This window comes from Montipora foliosa, chromosome 2, assembly GCF_036669935.1.
Source record: "Montipora foliosa isolate CH-2021 chromosome 2, ASM3666993v2, whole genome shotgun sequence".
Taxonomy (NCBI): domain Eukaryota; kingdom Metazoa; phylum Cnidaria; class Anthozoa; order Scleractinia; family Acroporidae; genus Montipora; species Montipora foliosa.
In genome coordinates this window covers 43617164-43644663 of record NC_090870.1, presented here as the reverse complement: position 1 = coordinate 43644663, position 27500 = coordinate 43617164, and the positions used below count along the sequence as shown (strand labels likewise).

At 40.1% G+C, this 27500-nt stretch overlaps 4 protein-coding genes and 1 pseudogene across 6 annotated transcripts in view; 3 read left to right on the top strand and 2 right to left on the bottom strand.

The window, feature by feature from the left end:
* Positions 1 to 3143, bottom strand: part of LOC137993203 (small ribosomal subunit protein mS33-like) — a 4307-nt gene extending 1164 nt beyond the window's left edge. The window contains exons 1-3 of the mRNA XM_068838911.1: positions 2968 to 3143; positions 906 to 1041; positions 758 to 818 (exon numbers count right to left, since the gene is read on the bottom strand). Of these exons, the coding sequence (XP_068695012.1) occupies positions 758 to 818; positions 906 to 1041; positions 2968 to 3047 (277 nt within the window). The 5' untranslated portion in view covers positions 3048 to 3143. The remainder of the gene's footprint in view (positions 1 to 757; positions 819 to 905; positions 1042 to 2967) is intronic.
* Positions 3144 to 3164: 21 nt separating this feature from the next.
* On the top strand, positions 3165 to 21095 carry LOC137993201 (acyl-coenzyme A diphosphatase NUDT19-like). Its single transcript, XM_068838910.1, has 6 exons — positions 3165 to 3352; positions 4205 to 4548; positions 5185 to 5344; positions 7491 to 7582; positions 8091 to 8193; positions 19972 to 21095. Exons 1-6 carry the CDS (start codon positions 3224 to 3226, stop codon positions 20254 to 20256), a joined length of 1113 nt encoding a protein of 370 aa, XP_068695011.1. The 5' UTR covers positions 3165 to 3223; the 3' UTR covers positions 20257 to 21095.
* Positions 9302 to 10219, bottom strand: LOC137993202 (uncharacterized; annotated as a pseudogene).
* LOC137990840 (uncharacterized) lies at positions 12613 to 16213 on the top strand. Its single transcript, XM_068835950.1, has 4 exons — positions 12613 to 13235; positions 13383 to 13892; positions 14040 to 14546; positions 15408 to 16213. The coding sequence occupies exons 1-4, from the start codon at positions 12746 to 12748 to the stop codon at positions 15773 to 15775; spliced, it is 1875 nt and encodes a 624-aa protein (XP_068692051.1). The 5' UTR covers positions 12613 to 12745; the 3' UTR covers positions 15776 to 16213.
* Positions 21096 to 24810: 3715 nt separating the features above from the next.
* The window catches only part of LOC137990839 (mitochondrial substrate carrier family protein S-like), a 7727-nt gene continuing 5037 nt past the window's right edge, over positions 24811 to 27500 (top strand). Inside the window, exons 1-3 of one of the 3 annotated variants that reach the window (XM_068835949.1) lie at positions 24811 to 25077; positions 25891 to 26044; positions 27338 to 27406. In XM_068835949.1, the coding sequence (XP_068692050.1) occupies positions 25020 to 25077; positions 25891 to 26044; positions 27338 to 27406 (281 nt within the window). In that variant the 5' untranslated portion in view covers positions 24811 to 25019. The remainder of the gene's footprint in view (positions 25078 to 25890; positions 26045 to 27337; positions 27407 to 27500) is intronic. The other 2 variants (XM_068835948.1, XM_068835947.1) reach the window with 2 other exon arrangements.

Genomic DNA, 27500 nt, shown 5'->3' with positions numbered 1-27500 from the left:
CCATTCATTCAACCATGTACCAATTGAAGAAATTAGTACGAGATCCAAGTGGAGTGACTTGACTAAGACCTTCTGCTAACTTGTTGCCCTGGGCAACTTCATGATAAGCATGGAATAACAAAAGAAGGTGACTTTAGCATGTTTCATCCCTTTCCCACAACGGCATTAAAAAACCAACACATGAAGTGAAAGTAGAGGGATCATCACAATTAGATGAGCAATTAATGATGAAGCCTGGACACAAAGAGCAGAGAAGTCCTGTTTGACCATTTTTCCAGTTAAATTCACCGTACAATTGCAGCGCGAGTCGATCTTGTTGATTTGAATCACTGTACATGATCAAACTACACACAAACGATTCTGTTACAGTTGAAATACTATACGTGTCAATGCTCGTGGCTCAAAGTCCGTATGAGGCACAAAGTGCCAAGAGTAGAAAAAGAGACTTGTCTATTTCTATACTGTTAGTCCCCATTAGTGACAAGCCCACAGTCATTACTGGAAGCGGCTTTCGTTTCACAGGTAGGATTTCAACCGCAGCGTAACACGATCAATTGTATGTAGCTTGATCAAGATCGATTCACAATGAATTTAACTGGAAAAACGGTCAAATAGGACTCCTCTGCTCCCTGTGGCCTGGATTGCTCATCTAACTATGGTAATCTTTCTAACTCTCATTTCATAGAAATCACAGAAGGTAAAATGCTTTAACCCCTACTCCTCATAAACCATTGATAAAAACTGTCTCTATATAAACCTTTTTTTGGAGGTCCTTTGCCTCTTTCCTTTCTCTTCACTGCCATCTCTTCTCGAAAATTCTGTGAAAACAAGTTTGTAGCTGATTAATATCATTCTTTTCATAACAAATGCAAATCAGTAATCAACACTATTGCTGATTCACAAACCAAATGCTCGTCGTAATAAAATCCAAAATGCCGCAGTCTAAAGAGGAGGGTCTGGAACTGCTTAATTGGGGGATAGTAGGAGTTGATCTCTCTTCCAAGGGGTCTCCTAGCAAAGTGCTCCACAACTTTATAAGATCTGCAAAAGTAAATAAAATAGTACTGATCACCAAACGTCTAAATATATTTGTAACACATTTTACGCATTGACCTAAGAATGAGATTTTACTCTGTCTAATGCCAGACAATTTTACTCATCAATGAGGGGCATCCTTGAGGCATTTGAGATGTGAATGGGTTAATTGGTCATTGATTCTCAGAGGTAACCAATCTGCACATGACGTATGGATTGCAGTATGGCCAAGTCAAATCTTCAAAATATATTCTTTTCCTCTATCCAGCCAACCTTGAACGTTTGACTTTGTCCTCACACAGGGCCAGGAATTTGAAAATCTTAGTTGCAGGCTGTGAACAGTCTCTCTTTAGCTCTAGCATCTGTGGGATGAACATTTCAAACCCAACACAGTTGAGCGTCGCGTAATGAAGCTGCCACTATTGTGTGTACCCACCAAACTAGCAGCTCATGGAGTCACTTCTCCCTATTGCATATTGACCATATCATGATCACGTTCGCCAAAAGGGAGACTGCTCACAATCTATTTTAGTTGTTGAAGCCAACCATTTTTTATTGGTTTGGTTGGTTGGAATTTATTTTGGGATTCTAATTGGGTGAAATGGCTTGCTTTAATCCATTGACTCCCGGGGTTCCTCACTGACGAGTAAAAATCGTCTGCCGTTAGACAGAGTAAAATACTAAGTATGGCCGGTTCAGGCCAGTTTGGGTCTCAAAGGGTTAATGGGGTACATGCATATATATCCACCTGCTTGTGAAAGTGCTAAACAATATGGAAAGGCCTGTGAATGACTATTCCCAGGAGTTATATCACATTTTGAAACAAAATCTGTTTGAAGAGTGTTCTGTTGGGAAACTTCAACCACTTCGACTTAAACTGGTTGTGGTAGAAACAGTTGATCCAACTAGGGCCAAGTACCGTCATGAAGGAGGGGAGGGTATGCCAAAGCTATTTTTGCCCACTGCATGATTATTATTTGCTGCACTTCGCAAATTGGTCATTTTGTAAGTACATTTTGGCAGGGTTGGACAATCTTCAAGCCAGCGAGTCATGTGAGCCACATGCGAGTCTCTCATTTAAGTCTAAGCACCCGTTTCAAATAGCACCGATAAACAGTGTTTAAGTCTAAGCACCCAATTTTAAAATGGTTAGCTTTCAATAAATGGTTGACTTAAATGGCTCACAGCCATCGCTCACACAGTTCCCAGCCATGGCTCGCATGACTCAGATGGCTTGCTGGCTTGCTGGCTTGCACATTGTCCTCACTCCATTTTGGCCCTTAACTATTCCCCATCTGAAAGTGGTAAATTGGGGGTGATTTAGATGCAAATGGCCTAACAACATCTGTGTCCACTCACTGTCTCCTCTAACCCTTCCCCACCTACACCGCCTTTGGTGTGAATGGGTTAAGTAAAAGAGAGATGGAGATCGAAGTGTTTTTTTGCAAAAAAAAAAAGGTTTTAAAGAATAATAAGATTAATCAAAAATTTTTTTTTTTTGCAATAAGCCATTTTACAGTTGTGTGCTCAGTGACCTGGCCTATGAATGGCTGCGAGGCTGCCAGTGACCTTGTATTGATACAGACCTCACTCCTTTTATCATGTAAATTGTGTCAATGTAATCCTAATTAGTCTACATTAACATTAGAAAGGCACAGAGGTTTGTATCAAAGCAGGGTCACCGGCAGCCTCGCTTCCATTCTTCGGCCAGGTAACTTAGCTACTTGCTTTGAAAAGGGAGACAAAATTCCCGGGGCAAGGAGACCTTTTAAGCTCAACAGTACCTTTCCGATGAGCTGAAGTAACAGGGGTTTAACGTCAGAATAACTAATTCTCACCGTGATTATGTAAATTATACAAGCATCGCTTTTTATCAGAAGAACATGACTTAGTTCGAGGTCGTCTGGTTCTGTTATAATTTGATAAACTTACTGTGGGGTGACCTGACGAGTTAATTTGCCAAAAATCCTTGCCCTTAATAGATCCATCTTTCTTGCGTAGTTTGCACTCATCGTGACTCAATGTTACACCATTAACACACATAGAATCGATTGATTGGTGTAGACGATGCTAGCGCTGTTGCTTGTAGGCCGCCATGTTGGCGAGTAACGAGAGTCTGGGGCCGACAATACTGCAGTACTATTTCGGTCAAAATGTCGCATTAGTTGTGTCGAAATATTGGTGAAGTATGAACACTGTTAGAAGTAAAATAAGGGATTCTGCCACTTTAATATTAGTGGCAAGAAACAACACACTCAACAGCCACTTTGACTACAGGGTTTTGTTGCTTGAAAGAGGAGAGAAAAGTGCATTTATGGTAAGTTAGAGAGGTTTCGGCTAGCCTGCGACAGCAGACGTGCCCCCCCCCCCGATACATACGTGCCAACTCTCCCGGATTATCCGGGAGTCTCCAGGATACGGAACGAATCTCCCGGTCTCCCGTACGGGTCATTAAATCTCCCGGATAAAAACGACTCTGAACCTCTCACAGACGTTTCTCCATTCTACAATAGACTCAAATTGCATCCCCAAGTTTAAAAAAAAATCGATTTTTTCAAACTCGTTTCATTGTTTCTTAATGCACTTCTTCATCTCTGAGTTTCAAACGCACGTTAATAGAAGTAAACAAAATGACTTCCTTTAGCTATCATAGCCATATAACCGATTGTTTGATTGGATCTCTGATTAACCAATAAAAATTCTTGACATAAGTACCCTGTTTTCTCTGAAATTACAATGGCGGCAGAATATTCTTGTATTCTGAAGGAGCTGCTGGGGGATGGGTGGGTGCGTTTAAGGGGGGAGGAGGGGAGGAGGGGTGGGTAGGTTGATCGAGGAAGAAATGGAAGAAATCTCCCGATTTTAGATTTCCATAGGTTGGCATCTCTGGGTAGAATGCGCATAAATAAATGGAATGGCCCATTTCCAGTGGTCGTTGGGGCTGGACAATCTGTGAGCCAGCGAGTTATGCAAGCCATGCAAATTTCACATTTAAGTCTAAGCACCCATTTCAAATAGTGCTGATAAACTGTGATTTGCATGTTAACTCGCCATCTTGGCTTGCATGACTCGTGGTCATGGCTTGTAGGAAACACCATCTACTAGAACAAATGGTAACCTTGTCATGGTTAACACTGATCTGCTAATGTAGACATACGCAATATTTCAGCCAAATAAATATGTATTTCCTGGGGGAGTCATCGAAGAGAAAGCCGATTATTCAAATGATTGGATGCAGCTGTTCAAACGGTCATTTTCCAAGTTCGATAAAGACTTTGCTCCACTTGTTAACGTTCAAGGACCACGGCCACCTCTGATAAAGAAATCAACCACAGATATACCAAGTGAAGTTGCATTAAGAATATGTGCAATCAGAGAAACCTTTGAGGAGTCAGGCGTTTTGTTGCTCAGAAGCTTGACAGATAAACATGAGAGCAATCTTGATGTCCAAGAAATTCAGTATTGGAGGAAGCAAGTTTACACAAATGCTTCAAACTTTTTCATCATGTGCAGGTAAGAATTTGGTATTGTGGCTTTGGAAATTTGGTAGGCAAGTAACAGTTTGGTATTGTGGCTTTGGAAATTTTCAATGAGTTATTTTGTTAATAGCAAGAATTGACTGAAGCAGAGCCAGTGCAAGAGGGGTAAACACGTTTGGCAATGGAAAGACCGTGCCAGCCCAAAAGGTTCTAAAAGTAGGTTGTCACCCCTTTTAGAGTCTTTTACAAAACAGCAAGAATTTAAAATTATCTCAGTTATATTTTTTAGTGCGCTGACCATGTTCCTTAGAAAAAAGTTGCTTTTGCTTCCAATCATTGATCGGAGAAAATCAAAGAAATGAAGAGCCATCTTATCTTTCAAGACTCAGATGTAAAATGACCATTTAGAAAGTTTGTGTGGCCAATAATATTTATTTACACTGTAATCATTATAATCAGTACCCAAGGCCTTACCACTTACATCAATACTTTAGAGCAGAGCTGTGGGTGTAAGGAGAAGACATTGGGAATGGGTGTTGACTTGATTTAACCCATGGTCTTCTGAACTGCTCCCCATTGTCAAGTAAAATCAACAGGTTTTAGACAGAGTAAAATCTATGAAGTCTCACTCCCAGGGGGAAATGAGTTATGCTTCTTTTACTGCAAACAGGGAACTGGAGTGTGTGCCTGATGTATGGTCTCTGAGTGAATGGTCCAACTGGTTGACACCTACCAATTTGGCCAGACGATACGACACCTTATTTTACATTAGCTTTCTTGAGAAAGAACCCACCATTTTAATCGATGAAAAGGAGATGACACATTCAAAGGTGAATTTTTTTTCAAAGTTATATTTTAGAGCTTGGAAATTTGTTTCATAGGCCTGTTTTTGTATGGGTAAAAATCTATTTATTTAGTAAATTTGTACTTGAGCTCACACGTACAACGTTCCTGACAACCTACTGACAAGATATGAAATATATTGTTTTATGGCACAAAGAGCTATTTGTATTTAATTTTTGGTGTCTTCCTGAAGACACAGTTTCCAAACTTAAAAAAACTGGCAAGTTTTTTCAAGTTTCAATCCAATTCCATCCTCTCCATCCTTGGCTGAAAACAACAAAGAATACATGTAGCTTCAGTGCACTTCAGTGGTCATTAGCAACAAAACTAGAGCATTATTTTTTGGTTTTCATTGATGCAAGGATGTCCTTTAGTGTAAAGTTTGACTAAAATAGTGTTACACTGTCCCTTTAAACTCTTAGGGTATATTTTGCACACCGTTAATCCATTGAATGGATTAATTAAACCCAAACATTACTTTAAAAATACACTCAACAAAATTTTTTTGATTCTACATGGTTGAGAGACCAGAATGGGAATGGGTGACCACTTAGTAGATGATCCTATTTTATTAACTTTCTTCCCTTGTATGTTGCTTTATTTTATTGCCTTTGATTACCAAACTGTTTTCTGACATTTCAATGACTTAATAGATTGTACTCTGTCTAACAGGAGTCAATGGGTCAACAACCTCTTCATCCATGTCCCCTTTATGGCAGACATGCAAACAGTTAGCTCCCCATGCAAATGCAGATCTCTTGTTAAGCTCTTAGAATCTAATAGCAGTCAAAGTAATTTATTCAGCTCCATTATGTTCTGGGAGTTGCTACAATGGATGAATGGAAGAGACACTAAGCCCTTATGATACCTGGTATGACATCAAGAAGATCCAATTAAATTTGAGAAATGATTATTGATCTGCTAATGTAGAGAATGGCTACTAGGAATATGTAAAGGAATAGCTAGGAACAATGCATCCTTGTTCCTTAAAAGGAAAGGAACTTTATTTAAGTGTCTAGTCGTTCTAGCGCTGAAGCACTAATTGGGGACATTGTAAATTGAAATTAACAATTAAGACAAATCAAGTCAAATGTTGGTTTTTGAGGAGAGGGGTTAACCTCTGGGTGCAGAGTAGAGAACCAACAAACTCAACCCACATATGACGCCGAGTCTGGGAATCGAACCCGGGCCACGTTGGTGGGAGGCGAGTGCTCTCAACACTGCGCCAACCCTGCATTCTTGTGTTTCCATTCACCCCTCAGACACCTTAGGATGCCCCTCAGAGGAGGAGTAGAGTAAAATCATCTGGGGTCAGATGGAGTAAAATCTGTTAAGTCTCACTCCCAGGGGTCAGGGGGTTAATATAAATCATTTCAAATGTGCATGCAGGTGTTTGTCACAAAAGACCAAAGCATGGTGCTTTGTTGTAATAATTTGATATCAAGGCCTATCCTATTTTTGTTGTCAACAGCTAAGGGTGAAGAATATAAAAACTTAAAAATAATTGACCAATTTGTTCAACTTTAAGTTTTTTTTTTAATGAAAAGGAACAAATTTACTTACGGTAGTTTATTCGTGAGGAGAAAAGATGGAAAACTCAGTTAGTGCGCGATCTTGGTGCAAGAGGTCCCGAGTTCGATCCCCGGATCTCATATCCTTGTTTCGACTTCTTTCCTTTCAGTGTAACTTAAGTACTAGCTTTAAATACCCTTAGGCTAAAAACAGAGCACTGATGGAGAGGGGGGAGTAAAATGAGCGCACTGTCGACGTCAGGTTTGTCAGTTGAATTACTTTTACGAGTTATGGACGTTAAATATGGTCGCTTTACTTTTTACCTTTATTCTCATAGATGATCCTGTTACAATAATAATAATAATGATGATGATGATGATAATTCACTCTGCACTGTCAGGAATGTTGTATTTGCAAAGTTAAGTTACAAGTTATGGTTTTTACCAACAAGCAACAAAACTGCTGTAAAACTATCAACAAGTTACCCCCTTTTAGAGTCAAGGGAGGCTAAAACTATTTTCTTGTAGATGAGAAAGATCTTGGGCTCTACACCATTATCAACAGGTGTCTGTGTAAGGATAACTTGCAATAAAATAGAATTACATGACAGTTTTATTTCAGTGGGTGACTCCAGCATCTGCACTTCTCAAGTATGCAAAGAATCAGATAGAGCTTGGACCTCCTCAGGTTTATGAATTAGCAAGATTTTGTCAGTAAGTGTCACCTGTGTTTTATCTCAATGGAAACTTGAATTAAATTTTGCAACGTTTTGAGAGGACATTCCAGTTCTGTTTACTAAAAAGCTGCCTACCTACAAAGCAAGAAAGATAAATAAATTTATTTAACCTCAAATTTGCTCAGTATCCAGAATTTGTTGGATTGAAAGTGTCATCAACAGCATTTGAGACTTGAACCGATTTCTGTTGTCTGAATGATAAGCACATCATCCTTTGTGCTGAGGCATTGAACAAGAAATGAAATAGACCATATTCATATTCTCAGTATTGGACTGGAACTAGCTTGCAATGGAGGCTAATGCTGGGGAATCTTTTCGAATGCAAATACTATTTTATATATTCCCCCACATTAGCCTCCATTGCAAGCTAGCTCCAGTCCAATACTGAGCATGCGAATATGGTCTATTAAAAATGCCCTTGAATTTTCTCCTTGAAACACAGGGCTTCATTTTCAGCTAAAAAAAATGTCTCTTATTTTGTTTAGATTTCCAAAACTAGCGGACTTTCAAACTTTTCAAGAAGAACGTGCTTCTCAAGGCTGTGAACAGTGGCTTCCAGTGCTATTGAAATGTTGTGGTGGGGTTATGGTAAGAAATGGATTCGTATGCATGCTTCATTGGAATGCCTTATCACTATGTGCTTTGCCATAAACAGGGCCCGGGCAGAGAGGGAATTTTAAATTGTTGTTAGTGGAAAATTGACCAAGCATTTTTATTACACATTTTTTGGCAAGCAGGTAGTTAAGGCTGCTTTGAAAGTCAGCCACCCTTTAGAGGGAAGACATAATCACAAAATTGAACTTATATTATTAAATGAGCTTTTTATGACTTAGAGGCCAAATTAGACGCCTACTGGTAACTCAGAAATTATTCAGGGATCTTGAATTCTTGAAAAATAATCGTTTAAAAATAAAAACTGGTTTTACAGACCCACTAAAGTAGGGAAAGGAAAGACAATGTCTTGAGTTGGAGTAAAGAATTCTTGGTTTGCACCCACGTGATTAGACGGCCATGTTGGTGTACAAAACACAAGCAAAATGTTGCTCGCGTTTTGCATACCAATAGAAACAAGTATAAATAACAAAGCGCATTTTTGATTTACTAATGGAGGTTTAGTTTTTCAATATGCTATTGTTCACTAAATATGCACATTTGTGACGTTGCCGTCGCCGTTGTCGTTGCTAAAGCTCCCTATTTGTTTGATGACGAGTCGGGGATACGCGGAAAAAATCTGAGTAGTCTTTTGCAGGAGTCGAACTTACGATCATCCGATTACTAGTTTCATTTAGTGTGTCAATATTGCATTGGCAAACGATTCGTGGGTTGTAACGCGTTACCTTTAGGCATAGTCACTAGGTCAATAAAAACCCACTCTTCTTGTGCCATAGCGTTATGTAAAATGAAATCTGTTTGCCTTTCTTGGCGCACTGAGACGTCTCAGTCACCTGCACGGGTGCTGCTTTTCCAGGCAGGTGAAGATATAAATTTCCCTCGTGAGCTATCACTGAATCTTCAGGCCGGCACTATCGTCCTCTGGAAACTCCTGGAGTCCTGGAGACAAGATCTTTACGAAACCTCGCCGACTTTCCAGCTCAACGCATAAGATGAAAGATTTCCATGTTTCACTTCCCATTTTTCTGTTTCGTTTACCGTCAAATGTAGAGACAACCAGTCAACCTCTTAGAAAATAAGAAGCAATTCTGCTGATGTCAGAGGTCACTTAAAAAGAAAAAGAAACATCGCGACAACTTTCTCCAAAAGCACGTGTTTGGTTGACTCCTTTCATACCAATGCTCAGACCCTTTGATAGAATCCCACCACAAAGGATATCGACTTGAGCATTCGACCCAGTGAATAAATGTCACTCTGAGAAACGCTGTAACGCCGTTCACTTTTAACCTTTGGGGTCAAATAGCGTTTCGAACTGCATTCAACACAGTTGACTTTCCTGTAGGCCTGTACTGATCATGCCTTGACGCTTTTCCCAAAATCAGTGAAAATCGGGTTGGATTCCTCGGAGACAGTTCGAGAACTACATTGTTTGCCTTCAGGTCATTGTGGAGGTAGCCTTTTAAATGTACGTGCCCCAAAGCAGAGCATATCTTTTCAAACACAGAAAGAAATACAGCCTGCTGAAGTAAGCATGTTGGTATCAACCGCGTGATGAAGAGTTATACTTTCTTCGTGAACCCCGCGTGAAATTGTGTAGCAAGACAAAATGGTAAACTTTCTGTGACCACACCGAAAATCATCGGCAGATTTGGGTGATCACCTGAGGCAGAAATTAATTTTGCTTCGTGAAGTAAGTTCTTTCTTGCTCTTTCTTGATCCGCTGTAGCTTTGTCGTGAGTCTTTACTATTACTTGAATACCTCGATAACGCCCGTGAAAACATTTCTCAAGGCTTCCGCATCCTACTGGATTTTCAGAAAGTTAATTCTAGATGTTGTAGCCTGTTGTAGGCTGTTGTGACCTGAATTCTGGAGTCACTGTTCACTATAACTTGCTTTGCAAGTAACTTTTGATGAGGTTTCTGCTCGTGTGCGACAAATTCTTCCTTACCAAGCGCCATTTGAACCATCTTAGCACTTCTTGAGCACTCCACGCCGTTCATTTTCCACTCTCTATTGCCAGCCTTATGGACCTCAAACGGGATTTCTTGACATCACCCTCGTTTGAGGAACACGGATGGCTTTCTTCAAGAACATCTGCAACCAAGAGATCATCCTCCTGTTGTGCGGTCATTGTAGCTGGCATAGGAATCGAGGATGTCAACTTCGTCATTTTCCGCTCTTGTTTTGTCTTTCTCCATTTCCGTCTCTGTCTCCTTCCTTCTTCTGATGTGTTTTTACGCGAACGAATGACCCGTTTAGATACGTTTACTTGTTCGAAATCTTTAGAGAATTCTGGTCGCGTTCTTTTGGTACGATTCCGGAATAGGAATACACGGAATAGACGGTATTCGTGTTCTTTTGAGATTATTCCGTTTCCGAAATGAACGGAATACTATTCCTTTCATTCTGCTTCCGATAGCAGAATGAACGGAATGACCGGAATACGGTTCACTCGAAAGAGGCAGAATATGCGTTCTTTTGGGAAAGTTTGGCGGGAAATGATACGCGGTCGGCCGGTCGCCTGCCGGCGGCTTGAAAATTGAAAATTGAATGGAATAGCGATCCAAAGTTTCTACCGAAGATGCGGATGTGCTGGCCTCTGTTCTGCTTCTTTACCGGTGATAGGACAAAAAGAGCTGTCAGTTTCTGTTATTTTAAAACGTGCCCATGTCTGGTCAAAATAAATGAGATTGGTTTGTACAAAAACGACGAACCTTTTTTCATTTAAGTCAACATCAAAGAGCGTATGCATGGGAACGCATTTGCAATACGCAATGCACTCACAAGTACAAGAAATTCTTTGTCGTCTTCTCCCCCTTAAAGTTTTTAGCAAATAAAGCAAACCTAAAAATCGAGGAAACCGCCCAAAAACTGATACTTATTGCCATATTTCAACATTTCGTGTTCCAAACTTTCGGGAACCCTTTTCCCATCCCAACGCATCTCGGGCATGCCGAGATACAATAGTTCCCAGGCCACTTCGCCAAAAATATTCCGTTTTCATCCTTTGCGTTCTTTTGAGAAATGATATCCCGTATATTCTATAATTCCTAATTCGGAATGAAAATAGCCAGGATACTCCCAAAAGAATGCATTCTAAAATTACTGGCAGGAATGGTAGTAAAGGACTCGCTGATCCGAGGAAAACTCAGTCCTCGTTTGACGCAACTAGCTGCCTGTCATTGCGTCTGCTCGCTCCTGGTTTTCAAACGATGACATTTATCTGACAGATCACTGTCGTTATGAAAGAATTACAAGAACTCGACCGGACTGAGCCAGCAACCTTAGAGAGCTATTAGCATACTGATCTAATAGGTAAAAGAGGGCTGCCCACGTGTCAATTGGAATCGCCTACGAACAAGAACATAAACAATTGCAATCGGCAGATGAAACTATAAATTCAATCTGTTATTCTCTATTGAAGAAGAAAATATAATTTCAACATCAATTACTGGATTACAGAACTTCTCCTTATTCTTGTTCCTGAGTGTTTGATTTGGACAATATTGTTTTTGAGCGGAAGTGACGCGAGACTTAGGTCTATAATAATACGTGTCATTGAATTAGTCTAAAACAATGGGACGTTAAGTTCACAGTCCAAGGTGTGATTTTAGAGGACGAAGTCAAGATTGATTAAGAAAAAGAACATGATTTCCTATTGAGAGTTGTTTTTAATTTCGTGAGCCTTAGAGTCTACTCCACAAGTAATTTTTTGCTAGAATTTGAAAAGGGAGAAAGTATAAAGACAAATGAGTGACTTTCAAAATTCCTGTTTCTGTTAAATCTGGACAAGATTATTTTTGTTCAGTATCATGCAATAAAACTTCCCGCTGCTTCCCAAACCATTAACAAAAGCTGCTTTAAAGATTGTCAAGATACTTGTTTATTTCCATTTCTTCTTTAACCGTGATGTTTTAAAATAATGTAAACGGTTTTTAGATCTCTCGATGAGAAAATATCCATTCAAAAACTTGGAAATTTGGCACGAAAAGTGTCAAAACCACCCACCTGGCGAAAACTGAAACCGTGTTACCTTCTGCTGACAGATTTGGAAGTCTCTTTATTAAATTATTTGGTTTCGTTTGAGTAACACGGTGTCAGTGACAGAAATCTAACAGAAACAACTTAGGACACAGACTTATAAAACGAGCAATAAACCCAAGATCAATTAACTTACTTCGTGGTGAGATTCCAAAGTAAACCTTGAACTAACAGAAAAACGGGATAGCCAAACTAAATTTGATTGCTCCACGTGTACTGAAAAACTACTAAACTCTCATTCTTCCTCAAGTTACAAATCCTAAATCAAACTAAACGTCATTTCCTGTATGATTCACTAAACATTAAATCAAAAGTACAAACGTTAAGTGTCACGTAACAATCATCGAAACACCGCTTACATCTAATAGTGACGAGAGCTAGAACATTTCTAGTGTGGAAGATATAACAGCTGGAAAAGTTTCTTCTTCGAGTTTAGTAGAGGGTGAAATCGCACCAGTCGTCTTCAAGGCAAACGTTTCTAAGTCAATGCTCCCCCAAGCTTCTAACATCAATGAAGAATCTGATACGAGTTCTGTCGAAGGAGAGATTGCCAGTAATGCTCCATTGTATCATTCTACACCTCAACCGAAAGCCAAACGAGTTTGCCGCGTACCAATTAATACTAGCGATTCATCTAGTAGTGACGAGAGCTCGAACATTTCTCCTGTAGAAGGTGTAACGGCTGGAAACGTTTCTTCTTCGAGTTCTGTGGAGGGTGAAATCGCACCACTCGTCTTCAAAGCAAACGTTTATAAGTCAATGCTCCCCCAATCTTCTAACATCAATGAAGAATCTGACACGAGTTCTGTGGAAGGAGAGATTTATAATGTTGTGGAGGAAACAATTGGAAAGCAACAACCTTTGCCCAATTCCCAAGATAGATTCGCCAGCTTAGGTGATGTAACAACCAGTGCTACATCAGTTATTAAGCAAACCAGTGAGGTTGAAACCCCAAAGATGGGAACTCGACGAAGAGGTTAGACAATTCGCCATGTTTTTCATCTCCCGAGAGAAGATTTGTGGAATTGCTTGGTTTTGACCTTATGTGTTAAACCTGATCTTCGCTGTTTGTTTGAAAATTCCTAACGACCATTAAGTGTCCATGATTTTTTATTTCCTTTAGCTTTATTTTCGGATACAGAGAGTGAGTTCGAAGACTTTGAAGGATTTGATGCCAGAGATACGAGACCGTGTGCAAAGATCGCCAGTAATGCTAAACCATTGTATCATTCTACACCTCAACCGAAAGCCAAACGAGTTTGCCGAGTACCAATTAATACTAGCGATTCATCTAGTAGTGACGAGAGCTCGAACATTTCTCCTGTAGAAGATGTAACGGCTGGAAACGTTTCTTCTTCGAGTTCTGTGGAGGGTGAAATCGCACCACTCGTCTTCGAAGCAAACGTTTCTAAGTCAATGCTCCCCCAAGCTTCTAACATCAATGAAGAATCTGATACGAGTTCTGTGGAAGGAGAGATTTATAATGTTGTGGAGGAAATAATTGGAAAGCAACAACCTTTACCCGTTTCCCAAGATAGATTCACCAGCTTAGGTGATGTAACAACCAGTGCTACATCAGTTCTTAAGCAAACCAGTGAGGATAAAACCCCAAAGATGGGAAGTCGACGAAGAGGTTAGACAATTCGTCATGTTTTTCACATCCCGAGAGAAGATTTGTGGTATTGCTTGGTTTTGACCTTATGTGTTAAACCTGATCTTCGCTGTTTGTTTGAAAATTCCTAACGACCATTATGTGTCCATGATTTTTTATTTCCTTTAGCTTTATTTTCGGATACAGAGAGTGAGTTCGAAGATTTTGAGGGATTTGATGCCAGAGATACGAGACCGTGTGCAGAGATCGCCAGTAATGCTCCATTGAATCATTCTACACCTCAACCGAAAGCCAAACGAGTTTGCCGCGTACCAATTAATACTAGCGATTCATCTAGTAGTGACGAGAGCTCGAACATTTCTCCTGTAGAAGGTGTAACGGCTGGAAACGTTTCTTCTTCGAGTTCTGTGGAGGGTGAAATCGCACCACTCGTCTTCAAAGCAAACGTTTATAAGTCAATGCTCCCCCAATCTTCTAACATCAATGAAGAATCTGACACGAGTTCTGTGGAAGGAGAGATTTATAATGTTGTGGAGGAAACAATTGGAAAGCAACAACCTTTGCCCAATTCCCAAGATAGATTCGCCAGCTTAGGTGATGTAACAACCAGTGCTACATCAGTTCTTAAGCAAACCAGTGAGGATAAAACTCCAAAGATGGGAAGTCGACGAAGAGGTTAGACAATTCACCATGTTTTTCACATGCAAAAGATTTGTGGTATTGCTAGCTTGGTTTTAACCTTATGTGTTAAACCTGATGTTCGCTGTTTGTTTGAAAATTCCTAACGACCATTTAAGTGTCCATGATTTTTTATTTTATTCAATGTTCTCTATCATATAGCATGTTTAGCATCTGTAGTCGTGGCGGTAGGTTCACAATTTCCGGTCAGAATTTCAGTGCTGGACAGTGGAAAAGACTGCACCATCCATTTGCTTCTCAAAAATAGAATTTTTTCTATGATTCGTCCTGTAAAGCAATAAAATAAATTCCGAACTTCGATTTCAAGGAATAGAATTCAATATCTGGAACCTAGAATAATTCATGGTTTAATAGCTTGGAAACCAACTGCTCGGTCTTATGATGTTTCCGCTTCGTTGTAGCATTTACTTCCCACATTGTCGTGGTTTGTTTAGAGACTTAAATTCTTGTTCATAGCCTTGTCTCAGATGTTTTCGTTTTTTCGTTCTTCAATAGAGACTTCGTTTAAAAAGAAAGAAAACCTCCGCCACAAGGCCGGCTTAACTATCGCCCAAATTAAGGCGCCAAGAGGTTAACAAATCGGTCCAAGGAAACTGAGTTATTTCTTACCTTAACCAACAGTTTTCCTCTTGGCTAAGGGATAATTCAAACCAAATTCCTGCAAAGTTAAATCAGACTCAAATCAACCAGATGATACGCTTATCACCTTTGAATGCAAATAGCTGATATAACTTCAGAAAAAATGAATACAGTGCAGTGGCTTCCCTGGTGACCACAGCCATTACATTGCAGGGGTCATAGAAAGTGCAACTTTTTATCGCCGTTTCTTTCTCATAGGGAAACATCGATCGACTGTGTCCACCCCTGAAGAGTTGACAAAGGAAACGTGTTGCCAAGAAACATTCTGCCTGCAGAAGTTGCTGTCGGTGAGCCAAATGAAAAAGTCCCGCGAAAATTTTTGTCACGACTATCCAACATATGAACTCCAAAGGCAGTTTCTGTTCAACTGGCTCGATGATAATCAGCCAACTGCTGGAGTATTTAGATATTACATCAGCGGTATTAAGGTCTGTTGGAGCGCTTGGACGAAAGTATTAGGTTTTACTCGTAGAAGATTTTTTGAATTAAAAAGAGAATTTTTGTTAGGAAGACGAAGTGCGCGTCATGGTGCATCGTTAAAGACAAAAGACTGTCCACAGAGCTAGGCTAGAGCTAATTTCCTGAACAGGTACTTTGCTGAGAACTGCGATTACATTCCAAATTCTAGTGGGTGGCATCTTATCTCTTTCAGCAGAAAAAAATAAAGTCTTCAAAGAGTTCCTGGATAGTCCACTGTCTCTTTTGTCAAGGATGACTGACATGGGTGTGGCATCCGAAACGCAACCAAATCTCGCTTCTCGTCTGATGAAGCCATCGATGCGATCTAGGGTCTTTCCTTTGTAGCCAGCGGCCCATACCTCTGTACCATACTTAAACTGCGACATTATCAAGGACTCAAATAATCTATGGAGTTGATCTTTACTGTACCCATACCACTTACACACTCTGAAGACGTACATTCGACTACTAGCTTTAAATAGCAGACTGTCGATGTGCAGATCCCTGTTACAAGGGTCGTTTTGAAAAGTAACACCAAGACGTTTTAACCAGCTCAGCTATTAAAGGTGATTCAGGCTTAGTGATTTTGCCATGTACAAGCATTTCCCATGTTTTTGAGAGGCTTAATGACATCTTATTGTTTCGCGCCCAACTTTCAATATTTCTTACTTCAGCAATGGCATTATCTGACGATCCCATCTTACTAGACCATTGAAAACAATTGGTGCATTCCAAAGTTGCGCACAGTTTGTGATGAACAATAGCACGTTTGGTGTGTAAGGGGTGGGATGAAGCTCGTAAGAGGTACTAGTGTTTGTCTGTTGGTTTGGTGTAGAGATCTGTGGTAAGTATACTATCGGGAAAGAAGGGGAGAATGGGATAAATGTAGAAGAGTGAGAAGAGGTGAATTTTATGGTAGGGTGAAGATTGTGTAAGTAAGAAATAAAAGTCTGTGGGTCGTCGTCTTCTGTGTGAGTTCATATCGTAAAGATATCGTCGATGTAATGCCACCACGTATGAGGTTGAAGGGGAGCCTTTTAAGAGCGTATGTCTCAAATTTAGCGGGAACGAGATTCGCGTATGAGAGTGCCATGCGTGTTCCCATAGAGGTGCCATGTGTTTGGAGGTAGAAGTTATTGTTGAAGTGGAAAATGTTCATGGCGAGGATCGTTCTTATGAGATCACAAAGAGTTTTCTGTGCGTATGGTGGTTGTGGTGCGGTCGCGAGTTGAAAGAAAGTAACGACAAGCATGAATACCTTCATTGTGGGGGATGTTGTTGTAAAGAGAAGAAACATCAAGCGTGACAAGTATGACGTTACAAGGTAGGCGTCCAAGTTCGTTAAGTTCTTCAAGAAAGTGTGTAGTGTCTTTGATGAGGAAAGGAATGTTGGAATACCCTCTAGTCTCCTGGGGTGGGATAAAATCTGTTGCATTTGGTGCCACACCAAATTTGGCAGCATCGTTAAGTATTCTGAGCAGTGTCTGGACCAAGTTTTCACGTTGAGCAATGGATTCTGCCTCGTCACGCTTCCCTTGCACGGTAGCAGGAGCCTGAAAAGGATGCCAAAAAATTATATATTATATATGATGTCGAGTTGCCTGTAAAATTTATTGTCGTTAAGTTGACGTAAGCATTCGTTTATGTACCAGTGGTGGTCCATGATGACTGTGCCTGATCCTTTGTCATTAGGTTTCATGACAATATCTGTTCGTGAGTGTAATTGTTTGAGAGCGACTATTATTCTGCCGGCAGAATTCGTAGTCGAACGATCGATTTTTTCACCAATCGCGTGGTCAGTTTATGCGGGAACACCTGACTCGTCCCCAGTCGTCTCTCTCGCGAAAGAATTTGGAACTCGGGGAGTGAAATTTAGAGACGACTGGGGACGAGTCGGCGTGAACTTGGCACAAAACGGATCACCTCGTGAAGTGAAGTCCAGAAGCCGATGTGAATCGTGGGGCATGAAATGATAACAATCTGAAGCAAACCGAGTGCATTCAACATTTATCGCCCTTTTTGATCCGTGCATTGAATTCCGATGGTTATTTTTACGCGCCATCTTGTTTTTTAAGTAAACAGACGCTAGACGCCGAATGCTCGCAATTAAAAATTGCGTGGTATTTATCACTTACTCCAAAATTTTTCTCTTCCTTTTTCAAGGAATCCACGAAACTTATTCGACGGAGCATTTTTTTTTGTGTTTGCTTCTTTTACCTTTATTTGGTTACTTTTCTGCGAATGCCCGAAATTCGGTTCTTTCCACGAGTCCGAATGAAAGTTTAGATTATGTATAATTCGCTTCGGTCGTAAACGTTGAGTGTACGTTAATGATGAATCTGGCTGCATATCCAATATTTTGTCTGCAGACCGAAGGCACTAGTTGTTCAAAGGCTACCCAATATGATATCCAGAGAATGAAATATAATTCACGTACGTTTCAAAGTAGTGAGCATGCATATGATTCACGGGAAGTTACATGGGAAAGTAAGCTTAATCTTTTCACAGGGAGCCCATACAATCTGTTTGTGTAACCGTTTGTAATTTTATCACAAATGTATTTGATTCACCGTTTGCTTCTTCTCTTCTTCTGTAGCGATATATCGATAAATATGTGCATGGATCAATGCTGAATAAACGGGGTATATTTCCTTCCCTACGGTGTACTGTCGTTCTTTTGCCTCAGAAGTGGTATTTTGTGCGGTTTTGAAGATTTAGAGTTCTCTGTTTACTGTGCCTCTTAATAGAAGGACAAGGGTGGAAGGAAATTTTTTGAACGGCTCTAGCGCCGGGGCGATTTTTCCCCAGAAAATCGCATCGCTGCGCCTTCAAACTTCGCAAGAGAATAGACGAAAGATTCACGGTTCTTCTCGTACTTCTCGATCGAAAATCCATCCAAACGGCCCGGAGATAGCCCTCGAGAAAAAATCAAAATTCCATACCTTCCGAGCAGTCGAAATGCGTACGAAGATTCACGCGTGCCAGCCTCAAACCGTCCTGCAGATTGCCTCTTTCTGATTGGATCGGTGCGTATTTTGATCCTCCTCACCATGTAATAAGCTGTTTGTGGATTACCTGATATTTCGAATTAAAAAATATATCCATGTGACCAAGTTGAACATGATTTCATAAATTTATGAGCCATTTGCTAACCAAATTGAATTTCATAAATTTATTAGCTGTTTGGAGACCAATTTGAATTCATAAATTTATGAGCTGTTCACAAACCAAGGTGCGGGTCATAAATTTATGAGCTCATTGCTGACGAAGTCGACTGATTTCATAAGCCAAGGGGAGAGTGTCAAAATTGGACAATTCAACGAGAGACAAAGTACTTTACATTTTTGATGCATTGAGCTGATCAAATGTACCCTTTCGACCAAAGTAAAGGAAAGACCTAGTTTAGTACAGAATAATTGCAATATGACATTTATATTTGTTACTGCCAAATTCCTATAAGACGTTTTCGCTATTGTTCTGTACACCAACATGGCCGCCATTGACGTCAGGTGGAAACCAGGGATACCATAGCCAACCTCGTTCCCAGGGTCTCCATTGTCAAAGACAAAGAGACCCTGGGAACGAGGTTGTATCATAGCCTGTGTAGCTAGCATGAAAAGCCTTCTCCCCCTCCCTTTCTTTCTCTCCTCCTTTTGGCTTTTGGCACCTGCTGCACAGGCTAATCTTAACTTAAGAGGGTTGTGGGAGGGGGCTTGTGGGAGAAAGTGGATTTAGACTAGAAACAGAAATATGTGCCAACGATGAAATGATATATGAAGTGAATCATATATTGAACTGCGGATATGAAATCAAGTGAAGCTATGATCCTCGCAGTTATGAACGCAATTGCGTAGAGAAGCCTGAACAATTCAGGGCTTCAACGGGGTTTAAACCCGTGACTTGGCGATACCGGTGCGACGCTCCAACCAACTGAGCTATGAAGCCACTGTCGTTGGGAGCTGGTCATTTGTGGGTTCTAATGTTCCCGTGATAAATGAATCAACGATGGAATGAATCATATATTCAACTGCTGATATGAAATCAAGTGAATATTAGAACCCACAAATGACCAGCTCCCAACGTCAGTGGCTTCATAGCTCAGTTGGTTAGAGCGTCGCACCGGTATCGCGGGGTCACGGGTTCAAAGCCCGTTGAAGTCCTGAATTTTCAGGCTTCTCTACGCAATTGCCAAAATTGCGTTAATAACTGCGAGGATCAGAGCTTCACTACGAATCGTTGTAGTAGTTTCAATACAGTTTAAGAACTGCTGAATTCCAAACTGTGGTAATAATTGTTTTTCCAGGAGTTACTTCCACATGATGATCAGTATGTGTCACAGAAGAAAAAAATGCTGGAAGAACTGGCCATTAGCAGTACAGGAGGATTTCCATTAACAGAAGTTTCCGATACAATAATGGCAGAATCCAACTTAATTGGAACAAATGTCAATCGAATTTTGCACAAATCTGATGATTCCTCCTTGTATCGTATTATCTGCAACGTAAAACTCCCTCATCGACACTGTTCACCCATCACTGATCTGGTTAGAATACAAGAACTTGCTCAAGATTTTGAATCGCATCTCTGAATAAATATCTTTTTTTAAATAAAGGTTCTCTACTTAACTTTTTACATTCAAAATGCTGTTAAAAAAAAAAAAAGTTGTCCCCGCTGGGTAAATGGAACGTAGCCTCCTTCGTGACTCTTTTCTCTCGGCTCGTCACGATCTTTCCTCCCTGAAGGAGCATCTATACAGCACTGATTGATTCCTATGTGACTTCTATGTAATCTCCAGGCCCGGGTTGTTCGAAGCATGGTTAGCGCTAACCAGCGTTAAATACCATGGAAACCGTTTGGTTTTGATACTTCAAATAAGCAACGGTTCGCGCTAACCAGGCTTCGAGCAACCGGTCCCACGATGTTATTTACTTACAAAGGGGAGGTGGGGCTCGTTTCGGAAGACTTTTGTTGCTGATGTGTGACAAGCCAAAAGAAGGGCTGCTAAGGAGGCTTCGGAAAACAAAGACGACCAGGAAAAATACCATATCAAAAATAACGAATCACATCTTTTGCAATATTTAAATTGTTGATAAACTATGTGCACGCAATTTTCTTTACCTACAGTACATGCAATTACCATCTCCTGAACGCAATTAACTTCATTAGCATGAAATTAGGTGAACCTTTACCTAATTTCAACAGACGCCTGGAAGCGTTAACGTGGGATGTGTTGATCGTTGAATGTACCCACAGTACTAGCCTCCTATGCAGACCGTCTTTTGGCTCGTCACGCAATCTTTCCTCGTGACGAGCCAAACGAGACTAACTCAGAACAGCATTGTCAACGGTGTTGGTCTGTGTTGTTGTGTAGACAAATAATGACGTAAGGATTATTAAAGCAGGCATACAAAGCATTGAGGAATTCGAGTGCCAGTTGTAAATTTTACTCTTATTCTGGTCAGTTAACACTCGTCAGTGGGGTAGGGGGGGGGTCTTTTCTGGTCAGTTAACACTCATCAGTGGGGGGGGGGGGGTCTTTAAGGAGAGAAGGGTTGACAAAAGCTTTCTCTGTATTTATAAATACGGGTAGAGGCACATAGAAGATAAATTTCGGAATTCGATCTCAGGACCAACTTACCGATAACTTTGACTAGTTCTGTAGGTAGCCAAACATGCAGTGGTTTGAAGTACACGCGACTGGAAGGCAGTATCTCTAGCGCAAGAATAGACTTTCTAAAGTCGTTCGCTTTTCGTTTCCGATTTGGCAGTCGTACAACCGACTCTTATCGCTTGCAGCACGCCAAATGTCCAGGTGGAATTTTCCTCCTGTCGGGTTATCCAATCAGAGAAAAGCAATGTCAAGCGTACGTCAATCAAACTAGATACTGATCTATCAAGAGCGCAAGATGAAACCAACAATCTGCTCGTCGTCTCGCATCCGAGTTTTAATTTCTCAATCAAAGAATTTCGAGAGGGCGACTTTGGAGCAACAGGGGCACCCAACGAGAATATTGTTCAAAACCACTTAAACATAGCATTGTTAAACGTATTTTAGTATTCAGTAAACGGTAGATATAGGCATATTTTTATCCCCTAAAATTTTTTCATCTGTTCGGACTTCCTAGCTGAAAGTCTAGTGATCCGAAAATTTTAGGGATCAAAACTTACGTTTTCGAAAATTTCAGCCCGAAAATTCTAGGTGACCCTTTTAGGGTAAAAATCCTTTTAAAATGGGCAATTTTACCATTTTTCAGATGTTCGAAAATCCTAGGAGAGGCAGGCAAGCGAGACATTTTACAACAAATGTTCCGAAAATTCTAGATCTCAAATCGTCTTCCGAACAGATATTTTCCGAAAATTGACGTTGGGTGCCCCTGGAGCAAGTCTAGCGCAAGAATGGAATCTTTATTTAAAAGGTTTTCTCCGAAAAATGATCATGCATTGATGTGCGTTATTCTAATCTTTAATCTAATCTTTATTCACTCAATTAGAATTATTACAAGAAAAAATTGTTATATACATTTAAAAATTTACGATAGGATAACAAGGAATAGTAATTAAGTATTTGGAGCCTGGGGTTAAAGGAACCGTGAGCTTTTCGAGTTAGGCCTTACTACTCTTTTAAGTTCGTTTTAATTAAAAAAAAAAAGAGATAACTTGAAGGGGAGAAGAATTATAGCATAATTGAGTTAGTTCATAATAAAATTTCTATTCAGGTTATTTTCGAGTATTGTTCTGACAGCAAATTAGCGTTTGATTCCTTTGGAAAAGGAAATGTAGTGAAGTCTTTCACGTGATGTGGAATATCGAGCCAGAGATCTATTGCCTGAAACGAGAACATTTGTTTGCCCGTGTTGGTTCGAGGACGCGGCTTGCAGAGGTTTTGCTCAGAGGCATATCTTGTATAGCATGTATGCCGGCTGCTGTCTTATTGAAACAGATTATCAAACACGTTTGGCATGCAGAAGCCCTTTATGCCACAACTTGATGGGTAAATTTTAGAGTGTGGAAGAAGATTCGAAGATTTAGGTAAGGGACAGCGCTTTCTGTGAAGGGTCCAGATGTAATTGCAAAAAACATTAATCATAGGACTGTATTTTGCTTGGATTGTAATTTTTTTAGGTGCGTTTTATAAGCACTGCCCCATGATAAATAGGGATATACAAGGCTATCATAGATTTGTTTAAGTTGTGAAATAGAAACTGAGGTAATGCCTTTATCTTGAAACAATGCCAGTATTGCAATACCTCCAAAACTAGTTATATGACTATTGGTTCTCGGCAAAATTTGACAAAAGCTAAATTGATGAATTTAAAGATGGATGATTGGCCAATTGAACATAAACCTTGTACTAAGTTATTGGGAGTTCATATTGATGAAATGCTAACCTGGGATGATCATATCAGATCAAACATATTTCATCTAAAGTCTCGAATGGCTTGCGAATGTTGTATTTAGCTAGAAAATTAACTGACAATAAAGAGACTCTTACAACCTTATTTTGATTATTGTGATGTTGTATGGAATGACTGCTCCAAAACACGTGCTGACAAATTACAAAAGTTACAAAATAGAGCAGCACGGATTATTACTAGGGCTGATTACTCGATTCGATCATCAGCAGTACTAAATTCTCTAGAGTGGTCTAACTTAGAAGAAAGAGAGAAAAGGCACTTGTTAATTACGATGTTTAAAGTATTCAATAACAATTGTCCAACGTATCTCCAGGAGTATTTTCATAGAACCTCAGAAGTTCAGAATTATTTAAGGGGTTCGAACTATGAGTTCCAATTACCGCTACCTAAAACGAATTTTCTAAAACGTTCTTTCTGTTATCGAGGCGCAAATGCTTGGAACCAACTGTCGAATCAAATACGTGAGATAAGGGATCTTGCAAGCGTTAAACGTGCGATATTATAGGACACATTTTACCTCGCTAGGGCACATTTTTATATAGTATTATATAGTAAATTATGTTTGTTACTAACTATTACTATTGTTTAAATTTCTTTGACATTAAGTGATATTTAGCGCTAAGTTATACCTAGTTCATTAGTCGTTTTAACATTTATATCTTGTAATTCTTGTAATTTTTTAGCATTTATACTTTGTAATTATTACACGGTATGTCTGAAAACCAGCTTGCTGAGCCATTTACCGTGTTTAAATAAAGTTGATTGATTGATTGATTGATTGATTGAGATACGCGAGCAAATATGAGAGATATGATATTTCCAACTTAATGGGTTATCGATCACAACACTCAGATATTTAGTATGATCTTTTTGTTATAGTAGGTGGCGCGAGGCATCTATGTTAAGTAATTTATTTGTGTATTCCCAGATGGTTTCCTTGATGATTTGATAATCATATAATTGGTTTTGATATAATTTATAGAAAGTTTGTTAACATCGCACCATTCCTTGACTTTTGCCACTTTAGAGTTTATTGATATTTCGAGAGTTTTCAAATCACGAACTGAGGCAAACAGATTTGTGTCATCAGGAATAAGGACTCTGAGCAGTTAGGTAGATCATTAATATAAAGCAAGAAAAGCAAAGGCCCTAATGTACTGCCTTATGGAATTCCGCAAGTCATTGCTTGTCTTGGAGACTCTGTATCACCTATTGCTTCGTACTGCTGTCTGTTCTGAAGGGAACTTTTAAACCACTTTAAGGGAATCCCTCTAATACCATATGATTGTAATTTCATTAACAATATTTGGTGATTCCAGAACAAGAATTTTGGCTGATCAGCTATCCACTCTTCAAAGTACAGGAATAAAGTCGAATGAGCGGTCACCCATCCAAGTATTAACCACAGCCAATGGGACTTAACTTCAGTGAGAAGCACAAGCACATGGCTAATTACCATATGAGACCACGATAACAACGAAACTTGAGCAAATTTTAGACGTGGTCTGCCTATGGGGAACCAATGGCGAGTAATCTTTGGAACAGCTGCTACACTACTGCGAAGGGTGAGGTAGCAGCTGATCCAAATATTAGTCACCATTGGTTCGCAACCCTGACCCCCACACTACTGTTGCCTATGGCATTTCACGTGGTTTACCTCCACTTTTAAAAGCACCTTCATGTAGGCGCAATTACTGATTATTTATATGCAATCACTTTCCTCGGAAGCGACCAGCAACAAAAGTGAGCGAGGCACTGAAGAAATCATAGCAATGTATTATAATTGAACTCTGCCGTTAACAAAACGAAGCCTTGATATTCATTGGTACCTTGATTCACGCAACCTGCCTGAAAAGTCGGGCATTGACTGGTTCGTGTGTGTATACATAACAGTGTTTACGACGCTCATATCAAGAATCCGGAAGAGCGTTGTGCCATGACTCACAACGAAAGAAGAATTAACTGGATTCAAGAAGGGCTCATAGGTCTTGGAGGTAAAGTTGTTCTAAAAAAGATGACTTCTTAAGATTCTGAGCTAAACCTCATCTCTTATGGCTTAATCTGTCAAATGCTGGTCCTTCGCTTCGAACCTTTAAGAATTCTTTATCTTTTCCTTTCACCGCTACTGTTCCTTCCTCTCAGTACAAACTTCATTTCAGGTATCAAATTGTTCGATAGGACGGTGGACTAAACTAGATTTTAAAATGAGAAGTAAAAGGCCGTACTGTCAAAATAAGAATCAGCCAGTTTTTCATGTGGTGGCAAAACAATCCACGTCTTTCCTAAATACACTGACGCGATAGAGCCAGTGAAAGACAAGACACTCCATTGAAGGTTTATAGGGACTTCCTGTAAGGTATCATTACTGACTATTACTTAAGGCTTAATGCATGAGAACAGGACAGCGCCTTAAATGTTGTGGCGAATCCCGCTTTTGGGGGGCGGTGACGGGGGTGTGGGCAGGGACTGGAGATGAGGGAAAGTTAAAGTGCCCCTAACCCCCAAAAAATTTTTCTCTAAAATGAATCTTTGCACCTGTTCGAAATGCATTTTTTCCTTTTCTAACAAATCCTGCCATTTTATAGGCTTCAAATAGACCCATTCCCCTTCTGACTCGGTCGTGAACAAAAGATGCTTGGTTTTTCGCAAGTTTTGAAGCCCATAAAAAGGCAGTATTTGTTAGAAAAAGAAAAAAATGGCCACATTTATTAATGCGTTTCGAACAGGTGCAAAGATTCATTTTAGCAAAATAAATCTTTTGGGGTTAGGGGCACTTTAAAAGTGCACTAGTTAAATTATCATTTCAGTTGGGGTACTTTATGGCACAACAAGTGTTGCTGTTGGTCACCCCTTTGATACCATCAAAACCAAGATGCAAGCCCAGCAAGGATTTGAACATGAAGGAATGATCAGATCATTTGCAAGGACCGTAAAAACACAAGGCATTAGAGGCCTTTACAAGTAAGTATTTTTTAAACTTATTTTGTATATACCTGCTTAATGATCCTGATGTAATGTCAATCAACAATGATACATATTCAAAACACATGGTCCACCCCTTGATTTCCCAGCATGTTTTGCCACAGTATGGCTTAGGACTTGTGTCATGCAACTTGTCACGCCGAACATTTCATGTGGGGGTACAGTCTTCTTCTGCCCCCGTAAAAACCATCTAACATTTTTAGTTCATTGGCAACAGTCTCAATAACAGCCTTGGTGTACATTATAGGAATTTGGAATTTGGAATTTGGGGAGCAGGGGTGGTGCAGTGGTGAAAACACTCACCTCCCACCATTGTTGCCCTGGTTCGAATTCCAGTTCCAGCGTCATATGTGGGTTGAGTTTGTTGTTGGTTCTTTCCTTGCTCCGAGAGGTTTTTCTCCAGGCACTCCAGTTTTCCCCTCTCCTCAAAAACCGACACTGCCAAATTCCAATTCGCTCCGGAATGCACGGACACATGTTGATTGATCTCCTGAGCTTTCTTAAGTTGTTCTGTGGGAAAAAAATTCCAAATTCTAAACAGCCTCAGTAACAGCCTTGGTGTGCAAGGAGCTTGTAAAGGTAAAAGGTAAAGTCTCTGTTACAAGCCTGAAGGCCCATTAAGGCCGGTGCTTATCTCCGGTTTCCGTAGCATGAAGCGACTAGGAGTATTTATGCTCCCCCCTGGATGGGATACTAGTCCATCGCAGGGTTACCCCCAGCATTACGCCGGTACTCATTTATACACCTGGGTGGAGAGAAGCACCGTGAGAGTAAAGTGTCTTGCCCAAGAACACAACATAATGTCCCCGGCCAGGCCCCGAACCCGGACAACTCAATCCGGAGTCAAGCACACTAACCATGAGGCCACCGTGCCTCCCACACAGGTAGGTAAAAGCGGTGGATACATGCGTCATAGTTTCAAGGCTCACATAAGGAGCATTGGGTTTGGGTGCCTGGGAACAATGGTTGTAGTCAGGAAAAAAATTATAGTTATTACCAACCTAAATGTATTTATAACAAAAGCCATTTGACTTTATTGTCACTTGGGGAATTTCTTATTGTTACCTTCAACCACATGTGATGGCCAAGGAAGTTTTCAGAATAATGATTTACAAAGCCAACAGATTGATTGAACTTGAATGCTGTTTTAATCTATACTGAATTGTTAGGAATTTGATATATTTGTAAGAGTTTACACAGTATATGAATACTGGTGGTGTGTAACAATTACGTTTGATAATGATCATTTGCATATTATTTTATATGTCATAGGGGTTGCATTCCTCCACTTTGGGGATCTGGAATCTATAGGTCAACTCAGTTTGCTGTATTTGAAGCCCTGTGAGTAGTTTTAGCAAGTCTGACCTCCCCTTGCAATATCAAAATTGATTGTTAATTGCTTTTAGAAAATTCCTCTCATGTTCATTAATGATTA